Here is a 15,547-nt window from a genome sequence, read left to right on the forward strand (position 1 = left end):
GTAATCATTTTTAAAACAGCAAATGCATGGAGATTTCCTCCTATCTTTCAAGATTTTACCATCTACATGAAATCTGACAAAATTTGCTGAATTTTAACAAAAAATCGAAAATAAACTATACCTACAATAACATATTAAGACTATTTTCACTAAATAGGCAACTCTAAAATCTACAAGTTGGTTAGAAAAGCAATGCACATGATTCACTCTTCTTTCTCAGTTGAATACAAGTGTAATGAAGGGGGTTTTAACTTGGCTTTTTTTTTTGTGGTTTTTGGCCGGGGCTGGGTTTGAACCCGCCACCTCCAGCATATGGGACCGGCGCCCTACTCCTTGAGCCACAGGCGCCGCCCAACTTGGCTTTTTTTCATTTGGTGATATTGTCAAAAATATTAGTTCTAAACAAACAAAAAAAAATGCTTTTTCCCCTGAGGGAATATTTAGTTTAGCAGTTTCTGGAAGCACTTTTAGTTGTTTAGTTGGGGAAGAGGATATGCTACAGGCATCTACTAGGGAGAGAGCAAGGATGCTGATAATCATCCTAAAATGCACAAGGCATGATCATAGAACAGAGAAATTTTCAGGTAAAATGCCAGTAGTGCCAAATTTGAGAAACCCTGACCATAAAGAGAAAAATGTTCAAGGCAGAAAATCTCTGCCACAAGGAAACTGGGTTTGTTAAACACCTATACTTATTTACTATTTTAAAGTAAATTTATTTCAAGGTAAAGTAAAAGTACAAACAACCAGGCCAAAATATTTGATTCTGTCATGTAGAATTTCTCTTGTGGTTATGTGCCACACAGAAAAAAGTGTAACAAACACTCCCACACAGTGCCCGTTCAGAGAGAGCACCCCAACCACCATCCTTCGATTTCAAACTTGAATTGAAATGAGTCTTTATCCTTTTTGAGCATGCATTTCAGGGGTCCTCAAACTGTGGCCCACAGGCCAGATGAAGCGGTGATTGCATTTGTTCCCATTTTGTTTTTTTTTACTTCAAAATAAGATATGTGCAGTACGCATAGGAATTTGTTCATAGTTTTTTTTTTTTTTTTAATTATAGTCCAGCCCTCCAAATGTCTGAGGGACAGTGAATTGGCCTCCTGTTTAAAAAGTTTGAGAATGCCTGCTAGATCATCTACTGGCTTTATATTTGTATTGGGTACATTTGATAATTGCTTTTCTACTCTTATGACACTTTACTAAGAAGCATGTGTTTCTACTCCATCCAGGATATTACAACAGACGTGAAGTCAACATCCTTTTTATGGCTGAATAGTATTCTATGGTGTACATGTGCCAAAATTTGTTAATCCATTCCTGAGTTGATGGGCATTTAGATTGTTTCCATGTCTTGGTGATTATAAAATTGAGTCACAAAAAGCAGGGCAAATGTCCTTATGATAAAATACTTTTTTCTTCTGGGTAGATGCCTAGTCGTGGGATTGTGGGGTCAAATGGGAGATCTAATTTGAGATCATTGAGGATTCTTCATACTTCTTTCCAAAACAGTTGCATTAGTCTGCAGTCCCACCAACAGTGTAAAAGTGTTCCTCTCTCTCCTCATCTGTGCCAGCATTTGCAGATCAACTTTGGAAGGTTTTGATGTGGGCTAATCTTAGTGGGGTTAGGTGATATCTCAGGGTGATTTTTATTTGCATTTCTCTAATGATTAGGGATGATGAGCATTTTTTCATATGTTTTTTAGCCATTTGTATTCCTTGGAGAAGGTTCTATTCATGTCTCTTGCCGGGTGATACATGGGATTGTTAGCTCTTTTTTTGTTGATTACTTTGAGTTGTCTGTAGATGGTAGTTATGAAGCATTTGTCCACTTTGTAATATGCAAATATCTTTTCCCACTGTGAAGGTTGACTGTTTGCTTTGGTTGTTGTCTCCTTAGCTGTACAGAAGCTTGTCAGTTTAATTAAGACCCATTTGTTTATTTTTGTTGCTGTTTCAATTGCCACAGAAGTCTTCTTCATAAAATCTTCCACCAGGGTGCTATCTTCAAGTGTTTTCCCCACACTTTGAGGATTTTTGTTATTTCATGCCTTAGATTTAAATCTTTTATCTATCTTGTATCAATTTTTTTAAGTGGTGGAATTTGCAGGTCCACTTTCAGTCTTTTACATGTGGTTATCCAGTTCTCCCAGCATCATTTATTACATAGGGATTCTTTGCCCCAGTGTGTGCTCTTGTTTAGTTTATCAAAGATAAGGTGCTATACGATATTAGTTTTAACTCATGATTTTCTATTTGTTTCAAAATGTCTATGTCTCTATTTCTGTACCAATACCATGCTGTTTTTATTACTATGGACTTCTAATACAACCTAAGGTCTGGTAGGGTGATGCCCCAGCTTTTTTTAATTACTAAGAATTGCCTTGGATATACAGGTGTTTTTTTTTTCTGGTTTCATATAAAATGAAGTACAATTTTTCCAGTTCTTCAAAATATGATGTTGATATTTTAATGGGAATTGCACTGAATCTCTAGATTGCTTTGGGAAACACAGACATATTAACAATGTTCCTTCTTCCCAGCCATGAGCATGGTATGTTCTTCCATTTGTTAATACCTTGTGCTACTTATTTTTTTAGGGTTTAAAAATCTTCTTTGTAGATATCCTTCACCTCTGAAGTTAGGTGTATTTCTAGGTATTTCATTTTGTTTTGAAGCTATTGTGAAGGGAATTGTGTCCTTGATTAGCTACTCAACTTGGCTGTTGTTGACATATACAAAGGATATTGATATGTGGATATTGATTTTATGTCCTGAGACCTTACTGTATTTTTTGATCACTTCCAGAAGTCTTGTGGTTGAGTCTTTGGGGCACTCTAAGTATAAAATCACAGCATAAGCAAAGAAAGAGTTTGACCTCCTCTGCCCCCATTTAGATGCCTTTTGTTTTCTTCTCTTGCCTGATTACATTGGCTGTAACTTCCAACACTATGTTGAATAGTAGTGACAATAGAGGAAATCCTTGTCTGATTCCAGTTTTAAGTTGAAAACCATTCAGTTTTACTCCATTCAGTATGATATTAGCTGTTGGTTTGTCATAGATGGCTTCAGTCAGTTTAAGAAATATGCCACCTATGCCTATATTCTTAAGCGTTCTTGTTAAAAAAGGAAGCTGTTTTATTAAATGTTTTTTTTTCTGCATCTATTGAGAGGATCATATGGTGTTTATTTTTGATTCTATTAATATGGTGAATTAAATTTATGGATTTGCATATGTTAAACCAGCTTTGCATCCCTGGGATGAAACTTACTTGATTGTGATGTGTAAATTTTTTAATCTATTATGTAGGATTTTGTTCAGAATTTTTGCATTGATATTAATTAGTGAAATTGGTTTGTAGTTCTCCTTTTTAGGTGGGTATTTTTCTGGTTTTGGTATCAGGATGATGTTTGCTTCATAGAACATGTTGGGGGAAGATTCCTTGCTTTGCAAATTTTGGAATAATTGCTGCAGTATGGGTTTAAGTTATTCTTTGAGGGTTTGATAGTATTATAGTGTGAAGCCATCTGGACTAGGGTATTATTTGGGTGGGAGATTTTTTTTTCGTTTCTTTGATCTCAGTACTTGAAATTGGTCTATTTAAGAGATCTATTTTTTCCTGGTTTAATCTAGAGAGAGGGTGTGATTCCAAGTATTGATCCATTTCCTCCACATTGTCAAATTTTGGGGGATAGAGTCTCTTGTAGCATTCAGAAATAATCTCTCACACCTCTGTGATATCTGTTGTTATTTCCCCTATATCTTTGCCACTGTAATTCAGTTGATACTTACTTTGGCAGCTTGCAGAATCTTCTGTGTTGTCTTGACTTTGGATAGGTGCATGACATTATGTCTTGGAGAATCTCTGTTTGAGTTGAGATATCCTGGGGTTTGATATCCCTCTGAAAGGAGTGTGTCAGAATCTTTAGTGAAACATGGAAAGTTTTCATTTGTGATAATCTCCAGTAGGGTTTCAATTCCTTTGGGATGATCTTCTTCTTCAGAGATTCCTATAATTCATATTTTTGAACAGCTTGTGAAGTTCCATAGTTTTCTGGGTGATTGTTCTACTTTCTCTGTCTTCTTTGTCTTTAACTACTTGGATTAGCTCATGAACTTTAACCTCTAGCTTTGAGATTCTTTCTTGCTCATAGTCTAATCTATTAATGATACTTTCTACTAAATATTTACATTCTAATCTATTAATGATACTTTCTACTACATATTTACACTCCCTGATTGTCTCTTTCATTTCCTTAAGCTCCACCATATCCTTTCTATATTCCTCATGTTTTTCATACATCTTTCAGTTCTATTTTTCCACTTTTTCTTCCATTTCTTTTATTGTCTTTGACATCTATGTTTTAAATTCCCTTTTTGTCAACTCCAATAATTCTTTATAGGTGGAGTTCTCTGCAGTAGGTGCCTCATGGTCCCTTGGAGAATTTTCTCTGTTTTGCATTTTTGTGTTGCCAAAAATTTTCTGTTGATTCCTAATGCGAGTTTTCTTCTTGTACACCTCCTTACCCTGATTTAGCCTTCTCACTTCCTCCTTTGTTTTAAATTATCTTGTCTCAGAGCTTAGTTGTTGATATCGTCTCTTGGTATAAGGCCAAAAGTAAGAGAAGGGTAAAGAGCAAGCAGCAAGAAAGAAGATCAAGAGTAAGAAAAAGAAAGAAAGGGGTATGAAATAAATAATTGAAGAACAGAAGGGAATGAGGACTGGAAGAGAGAATGAGAGTGATAGGAGTAACGGTGTTGTTTGACATGGTTGTAAAGCCATGCCTGTAATACAAGTATTTTGTGGGGCTAGGCTCAGTGCATTCTTCGAAATCAGGAGTTCCTTGCCAGCCTGAGCAAAGCTAGGTCTGGACCCTACCTCTGCCAAATATAGGAAAAGAAAGAAAAGAGAAAAAAACAAAAACAAGAAAGAAAGAAAAAGTAAATAAAAAAGAAAGATAAATCCAGCATTACTGACTTACCAATACTGTCTTCTCAATGCCAAAGTTAGACAAAGGACTCCCTAGACTGTGATCTCTTGGCCTCCTTGGGCTATACCACTGCCATGACCTCTCGATCAGACTACAACCATGCCACACCATCACTCAGAGAAAAGAGAAAGAAAAAAAAAAATCAGGGAGGCGGAGCAAGATGGCAGCCGAGTAACAGCTTCCTTGCATCTGGGCACCGTGAGTCTGGGGAGATAGGACTCCAGGCATCTCTGGCTGGTGGGAACTGCCTATCATCACTCCTATGAAGATACAGGGAGTCAGCGAGAGACTTCTGGACCCCAAGAGGAGGACTAAAACAGTGGAAAACCGGCAAGTGGTCGCGTGTGTTCAATCCGTCTAAACCCGCCCACAACTGTAAGTTCAGTAGCAGCGAGACTGCAAACCAGAAAGGCCTTACCTGTGAACTGTTTTGATGTCCTTGGACTTGGCACTGAGTTGAACTGCCTTGGGGAAGGCCTGAGCAGGAGTGCGGAGAACTTTGGCCGTTGTCTAGGGCCCCAGTCTGAGCCGCTGAGCCAGACGGAGCTAATAGTGTTTGGCGGTGGGTCACACGGATCCATTGTCAGTGATCTGCCCCGGCAAGCTCCGCCCTCAGGGTCGCAGAGCTAGAAACGGGTGGGAGCTGGTAACCCAGCAACCAAGTAGCCTAAGGGTGGGGTTTGAGCCGCCTTGCAGCCCTAACCCTCAGGGGCAGAGTGAGACCGGTTTTGGCACACTGAGTAAGTGGATAGCCACTTCAGCAGCGATTCCAGCGAGAAAGCTGGGAAAGCTTCTGCTCAGCAAGTTTACAAGTTCAAAGTGCCTTTTAAGTGGGCTGAAGAGAGATTTAGGGTGTCTACCTGCTGGGGTTTGAGAAATCAGCAGCCTCCAGTCGTATCAGAACTGTGACTAACATCTCATACCCCAGAAGACCACGTGTTGCCCAGACAATATTCAATAACATATACAAACTGCTTTGTTTTTGGTTGTGTATTTTTTTCTTCTTTTTTTTTTGGTTTGGTTGTTTTTTTTGTTTGTTTATTTTGACGTTGCTGATGTTCTTTTGTTTTTTTAATTTCAATCTTTTCCACACAGATCCCTTTTTCTTTCTCAATTTTCCTAGTTTAATTATAATTTCCCATTGCTGCCTTTTTTAATAACTTCAACTTCATTTTTGCTAGTGTTTCTATGGATATAATTTGGTTTTTCACCCAATTTTATCCCTGTAAAGTTTTCTGTTTGCTTCTTTTGGTTTGATTTATAGCATTTTTGTCTTTCCTCTCTACTTGGTGGAGGTGGGGTACTGTGTCTGATCAGGTTAGCAAAGAGCTGCTGACCTCAAGGGAACCACGCAACTGGGCACCCCCAGAAGGTGGGGTTTTTTAAGGTTGTGTCAAAGTACCCTACTGTACACCTATATTGCCCTGTCTCCCTCTTTCTGTGCCTCTCTTCTTTTTGCCAATATTCCTTATACCCACCCCCTCTCCTTTCTCTATCTTTCTTTTTTTCTTATCACTCGGTCCTCCTTTCTTTCATCCCCTTTTTTTGCTCTTCAACCTTCTCACCCTTCTGGTCCTGTAACCCTTAGTCCACAGGCACAAGAACTTAAAGAGCAAGAGGAAGTGAAAGGAAAATTAGGGCAAGGAAACAGATAAAAGAAATCACCCATGAGGAAGAATCAGCAGAAAACTCCAGGCAACATGAAGAACCAGTCCAGAACAACCCCGCCAAGGGACCATGAGGTAGCTACTGCAGATGATTCCACCAGTATAGAAATGTTAGGAATGACAGAAAGGGAATTTACAATACACATGTTGAAAACAATGAAAGAAATGATGGAAACAATGAAGGAAATTGCTAATAAAGTGGAAAATAACCAAAAGGAAATCCAAAAACAGAATCAAATAAGAGATGAACGATATGAAGAATATAAAAAGGATATAGCAGACCTGAAGGAACTGAAACAATCAATTAGGGAACTTAAAGATACAATGGAAAGTATCAGCAACAGGTTAGACCATGCAGAAGAAAGAATTTCAGAGGTAGAAGACAAAGTTCTTGAGATAACTCAGACAGTAAAAGAGGCAGAAAAGAAGAGAGAGAAAGCAGAACGTTCACTGTCAGAATTATGGGACTTTATGAAGCGTTCCAACATACGAGTTATAGGAATTCCAGAAGGGGAAGAAGAATGCCCCAGAGGAATGGAAGCCATACTAGAGAATATTATAAAAGAAAATTTCCCAAACATCACCAAAGAGTCTGACACACTGCTTTCAGAGGGATATCGGACCCCAGGTCGCCTCAACTCTAACCGAGCTTCTCCAAGACACATTGTGATGAACCTGTCCAAAGTCAAGACAAAAGAAAAGATTCTGCAAGCTGCCAGGAGTAAGCGCCAGTTGACCTACAGGGGCAAATCCATCAGAGTTACCACAGACTTCTCTAATGAAACTTTCCAAGCAAGAAGACAATGGTCATCTACTTTTAACCTACTTAAACAGAACAATTTTCAGCCCAGAATTCTGTACCCTGCTAAGCTAAGCTTCAGAATTGACGGAGAAATCAAATCATTTACGGATATACAAACATTGAGGAAATTCGCCACAACAAGACCAGCTCTACAGGAAATACTTCAACCTGTTCTGCACACTGACCACCACAATGGATCAGCAGCAAAGTAAGAACTCAGAAATCAAAGGACAAAACCTAACCTCCACACTGATGCAAAAGATAAAACTAAGCAATGGACTCTCACCAAATAAGACAAATAGAATACTACCACACTTATCAATTATCTCAATAAATGTTAATGGCTTGAATTCCCCACTGAAGAGACATAGATTGGCTGACTGGATTAAAAAACACAAGCCATCCATTTGCTGTCTGCAAGAAACACACCTGGCCTCAAAAGACAAATTAAAGCTCCAAGTCAAGGGTTGGAAGACAATTTTTCAGGCAAACGGAATTCAGAAGAAAAGAGGAGTTGCAATCTTATTTTCAGATACATGTGGATTTGAAGCAACTAAAGTCAAAAAAGACAAAGATGGTCACTTTATATTGGTCAAGGGAAAACTACAACAAGAAGACATTTCCATTCTAAATATTTATGCACCCAATTTAAATGCTCCCAGATTCTTGAAGCAGACCTTACTCAGTCTGAGCAATATTATATCTGATAATACCATCATAACAGGGGACTTTAACACACCTCTTACAGAGCTGGACAGATCCTCTAAACAGAAATTAAACAAAGATGTAAGAGATTTAAATGAGACCCTAGAACAACTATGCTTGATAGATGCATATAGAACACTCCACCCCAAAGATAAAGAATATACATTCTTCTTGTCACCCCATGGAACATTCTCCAAAATTGATCATATCCTGGGACACAAATATCAACAGAATCAAAAGAATTGAAATTTTACCTTGTATCTTTTCAGACCATAAGGCACTAAAGGTGGAACTCAACTCTAACAAAAATGCTCAAGCCCACCCAAAGGCATGGAAATTAAACAATCTTCTGTTGAATAACAGATGGGTGCAGGAAGAAATAAAACAGGAAATCATTAACTTCCTTGAGCATAACAACAATGAAGACACAAGCTACCAAAACCTGTGGGATACTGCAAAAGCAGTTTTGAGAGGAAAATTCATCACTTTAGATGCCTACATTCGAAAAACAGAAAGAGAGCACATCAACAATCTCACAAGAGATCTTATGGAATTGGAAAAAGAAGAACAATCTAAGCCTAAACTCAGTAGAAGAAAAGAAATATCCAAAATCAAATCAGAGATCAATGAAATTGAAAACAAAAGAATCATTCAGAAAATTAATGAAACAAGGAGTTGGTTTTTTGAAAAAATAAATAAAATAGATAAACCATTAGCCAGACTAACTAGAAATAGAAAAGTAAAATCTCTAATAACCTCAATGAGAAACGATAAAGGGGAAATAACAACTGATCCCACAGAGATACAAGAGATCATCTCTGAATACTACCAGAAACTCTATGCCCAGAAATTTGACAATGTGAAGGAAATGGATCAATATTTGGAATCACACCCTCTCCCTAGACTTAGCCAGGAAGAAATAGAGCTCCTGAACAGACCAAATTCAAGCACTGAGATCAAAGAAACAATAAAAAAGCTTCCAACTAAAAAATGACCCGGTCCAGATGGCTTCACTCCAGAATTCTATCAAACCTTCAAGGAAGAGCTTATTCCTGTACTGCAGAAATTATTCCAAAAAACTGAGGAAGAAGGAATCTTCCCCAACACATTCTATGAAGCAAACATCACCCTGATACCAAAACCAGGAAAAGACCCAAACAAAAAGGAGAATTTTAGACCAATCTGACTCATGAACATAGATGCAAAAATTCTCAACAAAATCCTAGCCAATAGATTACAGCTTATCATCAAAAAAGTCATTCATCATGATCAAGGTGGCTTCATCCCAGGGATGCAAGGCTGGTTTAACATACGCAAGTCTATAAACGTTATCCACCATATTAACAGAGGCAAAAATGAAGATCACATGATCCTCTCAATAGATGCAGAAAAAGCATTTGATAAAATCCAGCATCCTTTTCTAATTAGAACTCTGAGGAGTATAGGCATAGGTGGCACATTTCTAAAACTGATTGAAGCTATCTATGACAAACCCACAGCCAATATTTTACTGAATGGAGTAAAACTGAAAGCTTTTCCTCTTAGAACTGTAACCAGACAAGGTTGTCCTCTGTCACCTTTACTATTCAACGTAGTGCTGGAAGTTCTAGCCAATACAATTAGGCAAGACAAGGAAATAAAGGGAATCCAAATGGGAGCAGAGGAGGTCAAACTCTCCCTCTTTGCTGACGACATGATCTTATACTTAGAGAACCCCAAAGACTCAACCACAAGACTCCTAGAAGTCATCAAAAAATACAGTAATGTTTCAGGATATAAAATCAATGTCCACAAGTCAGTAGCCTTTGTATACACCAATAACAGTCAAGATGAGAAGCTAATTAAGGACACAACTCCCTTCACCATAGTTTCAAAGAAAATGAAATACTTAGGAATATACCTAACGAAGGAGGTGAAGGACCTCTATAAAGAAAACTATGAAATCCTCAGAAAGGAAATAGCAGAGGATATTAACAAATGGAAGAACATACCATGCTCATGGATGGGAAGAATCAACATTGTTATAATGTCTATACTTCCCAAAGCTATCTACCTATTCAATGCCATTCCTATCAAAGTACCTACATCGTACTTTCAAGATTTGGAAAAAATGATTCTGCGTTTTGTATGGAACCGGAAAAAAACCCCGTATAGCTAAGGCAGTTCTTAGTAACAAAAATAAAGCTGGGGGCGTCAGCATACCAGATTTTAGTCTGTACTACAAAGCCATAGTGGTCAAGACAGCATGGTACTGGCACAAAAACAGAGACATAGACACTTGGAATCGAATTGAAAACCAAGAAATGAAACTAACATCTTACAACCACCTAATCTTTGATAAACCAAACAAGAACTTACCTTGGGGGAAAGACTCCCTATTCAATAAATGGTGTTGGGAGAACTGGACGTCTACATGTAAAAGACTGAAACTGGACCCACACCTTTCCCCACTCACAAAAATTGATTCAAGATGGATAAAGGACTTAAATTTAAGGCATGAAACAATAAAAATCCTCCAAGAAAGCATAGGAAAAACACTGGAAGATATTGGCCTGGGGGAAGACTTCATGAAGAAGACTGCCATGGCAATTGCAACAACATCAAAAATAAACAAATGGGACTTCATTAAACTGAAAAGCTTCTGTACAGCTAAGGACACAATAACCAAAGCAAAGAGACAACCTACACAATGGGAAAGGATATTTGCATATTTTCAATCAGACAAAAGCTTGATAACCAGGATCTATAGAGAACTCAAATTAATCAACATGAAAAAAGCCAACAATCCCTTATATCAATGGGCAAGAGACATGAATAGAACTTTCTCTAAAGATGACAGACGAATGGCTAACAAACATATGAAAAAATGTTCATCATCTCTATATATCAGAGAAATGCAAATCAAAACCACCCTGAGATATCATCTAACCCCAGTGAGAATGGCCCACATCACAAAATCTCAAAACTGCAGATGCTGGCGTGGATGTGGAGAGAAGGGAACACTTTTACACTGCTGGTGGGACTGCAAACTAGTACAACCTTTCTGGAAGGAAGTATGGAGAAACCTCAAAGCACTCAACCTAGACCTCTCATTGGATCCTGCAATCCCATTACTGGGCATCTACCCAGAAGGAAAAAAATCCTTTTATCATAAGGACACTTGTACTAGACTGTTTATGGCAGCTCAATTTACCATTGCCAAAATGTGGAAACAGCCTAAATGCCCACCAACCCAGGAATGGATTAACAAGCTGTGGTATATGTATACCATGGAATACTATTCAGCTATTTAAAAAAATGGAGACTTTACATCCTTTGTATTAACCTGGATGGAAGTGGAAGACATTATTCTTAGTAAAGCATCACAAAAATGGAGAAGCATGAATCCTATGTACTCAATCTTGATATGAGGACAATTAATGACAATTAAGTTTATGGGGGGGGAAGCAGAAAGAGGGATGGAGGGAGGAGGGTGGGGCCTTAGTGTGTGTCACACTTTATGGGGGCAAGACATGATTGCAAGAGGGACTTTACCTAACAATTGCAATCAGTGTAACTGGCTTATTGTACCCTCAATGAATCCCCAACAATAAAAAAAAAAAAAAAAAGAAAAAAAAATCATAGATAAAATTTAAAATACAGTTATATCAAATAAGGGAGAGAGAAGAAATAGGATAAAAGAAAGAAGAAAAAAATAAAAAGGGGGGATAGCTTAGCTGTTGTATGAACAACTTATGTTGGAAAGATGAAAAATGTAGAACAGTCTCTGTCAAAAGAGAGAAAGAAGGGATTTTCAGGTGAGCGGGACTGGAATTGATGCTATAGGGGGATGCTAAACTCTGGGAGTGTCATTGTTTTCCAGTTATTCTTCTGGCTGACTGGGTTGAAGCTGGAAACCTGGTGGGGAAGTGTTTTTTACTGTTTTTCAACAATATCCTCTCATAGCACCTATGCCCTGTGAGTCAGCAACTGGGGAGAAAAGTGAAGAGCAGGACAAGAGGAAGAGAAAGCCTGGAACTAGGGTGCCGACTTTGAAATCTGTGATGGAGGGCATATGAGGGTGAGCACCTGCCTCTGATTGGCTGTGGGCGTCATCGAGGTCCCACCCAGCTGTTTCCATTGGTTGGTGATCACAATTGTTGTGCTGGTAATAGAGATCCTGCCTACGTACTTTCAAGTGAGGGGCGGGGCTGTGCCCTGGTGCTGGTGCACACAGATTGGGGGCCCCACCGGGTACTACAAGAACCTGTGAGCGGGTGGTGTGAAGAAGTGCTTGTTTTGGTTTTGTTTCCTTTGAAGCTAAAGGCTAGAAGGAGCATAACAATAAACTCACTGGACTTGGAGAGAAGGCTCCCACAAACTCAATGCAGTACTTTCGTTTTGGACTCCATATCCGGGTTCTCCTCCCAGCATGACTTACACGTTGCCACTGACAACAGGTTTGGAACTGGTGCTTCGAATTCTTTATCCGTGTCTAGCCATTCCCGTCGTGCTTTGCGCATTACCATAGACCTCTCATCCGAGTTCTCTTCCCGTGTGCTCCGTGCTGGCTTTGTTGGCTGGTACTCGGTGGTGCCACTATGAGTATTTCCCCCCCAAAGAAGCCACCGCCTCCCGATGCTGACCCCACTAACGAGCCACCAACACCTGGGCCACGGCCTCCAGAGCCATGCTGCGGCGGGAGTGTGGCCATGGGCAGCGGTGATTGTGATCATGACTCAGATGTAGTGGGAGTCCGTCCTAAGGCTTCGCCACCACCTCAGGACCCGCCATCAGGGCCACCGGGCGCTCTTCACTGCTGGACTCTGGCTGTACCATCGGGTTCAGTGATGGGTCCCTGGCCACAGCAGGCTTCTCCTCCTCCTTGTGGGGGCCCTGATGGTTCTGGAAGTGTTCCTGGGGATGAGCTGGGGGCAGCAGCATTGGCTGTCAGTGTGGAAGGTGTGGTGGTAAGCATGGGTGCTGCCATGAGTGTGGTTGGCTGCTGCTCTGGGCTGGGGCATAGTAAGCGGCTCCGTCAAGCTCCCGTAATTGACACTGTTGGTGAAGGCAGTTCTGAGGAAGAGGAGGTTGGCACAGGTTACAATAGTGAGGACGAGTATGAAGCAGCTGCTGCACGCATTGAGGCAATGGACCCTGCTACCGTTGAGGAGCAGGAGCTCTGGTTTGAAAAGGCCCTACTAGAGAAGAAGGGCTTCATCATCAAGCAGATGAAAGAGGATGGTGCCTGTCTTTTCCGGGCTGTAGCTGATCAGGTCTATGGAGACCAGGAAATGCATGAGGTGGTGCGAAAGCACTGCATGGATTATCTGATGAAGAATGCTGACTACTTCTCCAACTATGTCACCGAAGACTTCACCACCTACATTAATAGGAAGCGGAAGAACGACTGCCATGGCAACCACATTGAGATGCAGGCCATGGCAGAGATGTACAACCGTCCGGTGGAGGTGTACCAATACAACACAGAGCCTATCAACACATTACATGGGATATATCAAAACGAGGAAGAACCCATTCGTGTAAGCTATCATCAGAATATCCACTATAATTCAGTGGTGAATCCTAACAAGGCCACCATCGGTGTAGGGCTAGGCCTGCCATCATTCAAAACAGGGTTTGCAAACCATTCCCTGATGAAGAATGCCATAAAAACTGCAGAGGAATCCTGGATTGAACAGCAGATGCTCGGCGACAAGAAACAGGCTGCAGACTGGGAGGCCACAAACGCGGCCATTGAGGAACAAGTGGCTCGGGAATCCTACCTCCAGTGGCTGCGGGATCAAGAGAAACAGTCTCGCCAGGTTCCAGGCCTCAGCCAGCTCCGAAAAGCCAGTGCTACATGCAGTTCGGCCACAGAAGCAGCCACCAGTGACCTGGATGAGTGGACCAGCCAGTCCGCGATACAGCAGAGTGCAGCCTCTTCGCCAGAGCACCCTGAACTGCATGCTGATCTGGGCATCAAGCCCCTTTCCCCGGGCACTGTTTTAGCTCTTGCCAAACCTCCTTCGCCCTGTGCACTCGGTCTGAATGACTGGGATGATGATGAGATCCTAGCATCGGTTCTGGCAGTGTCCGAACAAGAATACTTAGAGAGTATGAAGAAAAACAAAGTGCTCTGAGACCCCTCCGGGACGAGAGTTGATGGAGACCCAGGGACTGGACACCATCTCCCAACCCCCACCACTCCTTCCCTCTGTTGCCACCCCACCTTTGGCTTTCTTCCCTCTTGCCTCCTCTCCACCTCCCTTTGGCTGACACACTCCTGCAATCCATCTCATTGCTGCTGTAACCACCACCACCTGTCTTTCCACCAGCTGATGTGCCCTGTTGCCCCCCCATCCCCGAACAGCACCATCCCTGATTCCATAGGGGACTTGGGCAAGGGTGCCGAAGGTAGACAAGAGGCATACAGAGACAAATCAACTGACAGCAGCCAGGCAGCCCCAAAGGAGAGAGACAGACAGAGGAAAGTCTCCCTGCCCCCCATTTCTTCCAAGATCAGAAAAACTTGTCGTCCACCCTACAACAACGCCAGGGATGTGGGAGGAAGAAGTGGAATATTTCCCTTCCAAGTACCCCAAGAATGTCTGGGTCTTCAATGTTGAATTTTTTCTTTATTAAAATGAGCTTTTATCTTATAAAATCAACCAGTAAAACATGATACTTCAATAGCATGGGCTCTGTGGTTTCTCTCTGGTTTGGGGGCAGGAAGGCTATGGGACATGGAGGTGGCACAAAGATGTGGGTTGCTGTCTTCTGGCCTCTAGTTCTATGGAGGTGGGCAGAGGGTCTAGGGTGTGAGTTGGGGAAGGGGTGACAGGTGTCAGACCAGCTTTAGACAAATGAGACCCTGACCTTGCTGCATTCCTTTTGCTTCCACCACCACTAGTCTCTTTTGGAATCTTGGAGTGGGGAGCATCTTTAGGATCATGGCCACCACCCAGGATTTCAGTTTAGGGAGTGGGGGCAGCTTTGGCAGATGGGGCACTGTGCCCTGCAGGTGTTGACAAGATCAGCCATCTGTAATGTCCTTGACACAATAAAACCAAATGTCGGTTAGAGAGAGAGAGAGAGAGAGAGAGAAAGGAGAGGAGTGAAATAGAGAGAATAAATGCTACTGAAATATCGTATCCAAAAATACACGATCCCTTGTTATTGATCAAAGTAAAAATGGAAATTATAAATAGAAACAAAAAATTAACAAAAACAAAATAAAAATAAAACAAAAAATCTCAAATAGCCCACAACAGCAACAACCTCAGCAACAAAGAAAGGAAAAGAAAAAAAAAATAATGAAAAAAATATGGACATGTAAAAAAAATAGGTCTTAATACTAGAGATAAAGAATAAAACAGTGGTTACTATGGTCAGGG

At 40.8% G+C, this 15,547-nt stretch overlaps 1 protein-coding gene across 1 annotated transcript; it reads left to right on the forward strand.

The window, feature by feature from the left end:
• The first annotated feature begins 12,751 nt into the window (after positions 1-12,751).
• On the forward strand, positions 12,752-14,293 carry LOC128577042 (OTU domain-containing protein 5-like). Its single transcript, XM_053579091.1, has one exon. It carries the CDS (start codon positions 12,752-12,754, stop codon positions 14,291-14,293), a length of 1,542 nt encoding a protein of 513 aa, XP_053435066.1.
• The last annotated feature ends 1,254 nt before the right edge of the window (positions 14,294-15,547 follow it).

Source organism: Nycticebus coucang, chromosome X, assembly GCF_027406575.1.
Source record: "Nycticebus coucang isolate mNycCou1 chromosome X, mNycCou1.pri, whole genome shotgun sequence".
NCBI lineage: Eukaryota > Metazoa > Chordata > Mammalia > Primates > Lorisidae > Nycticebus > Nycticebus coucang.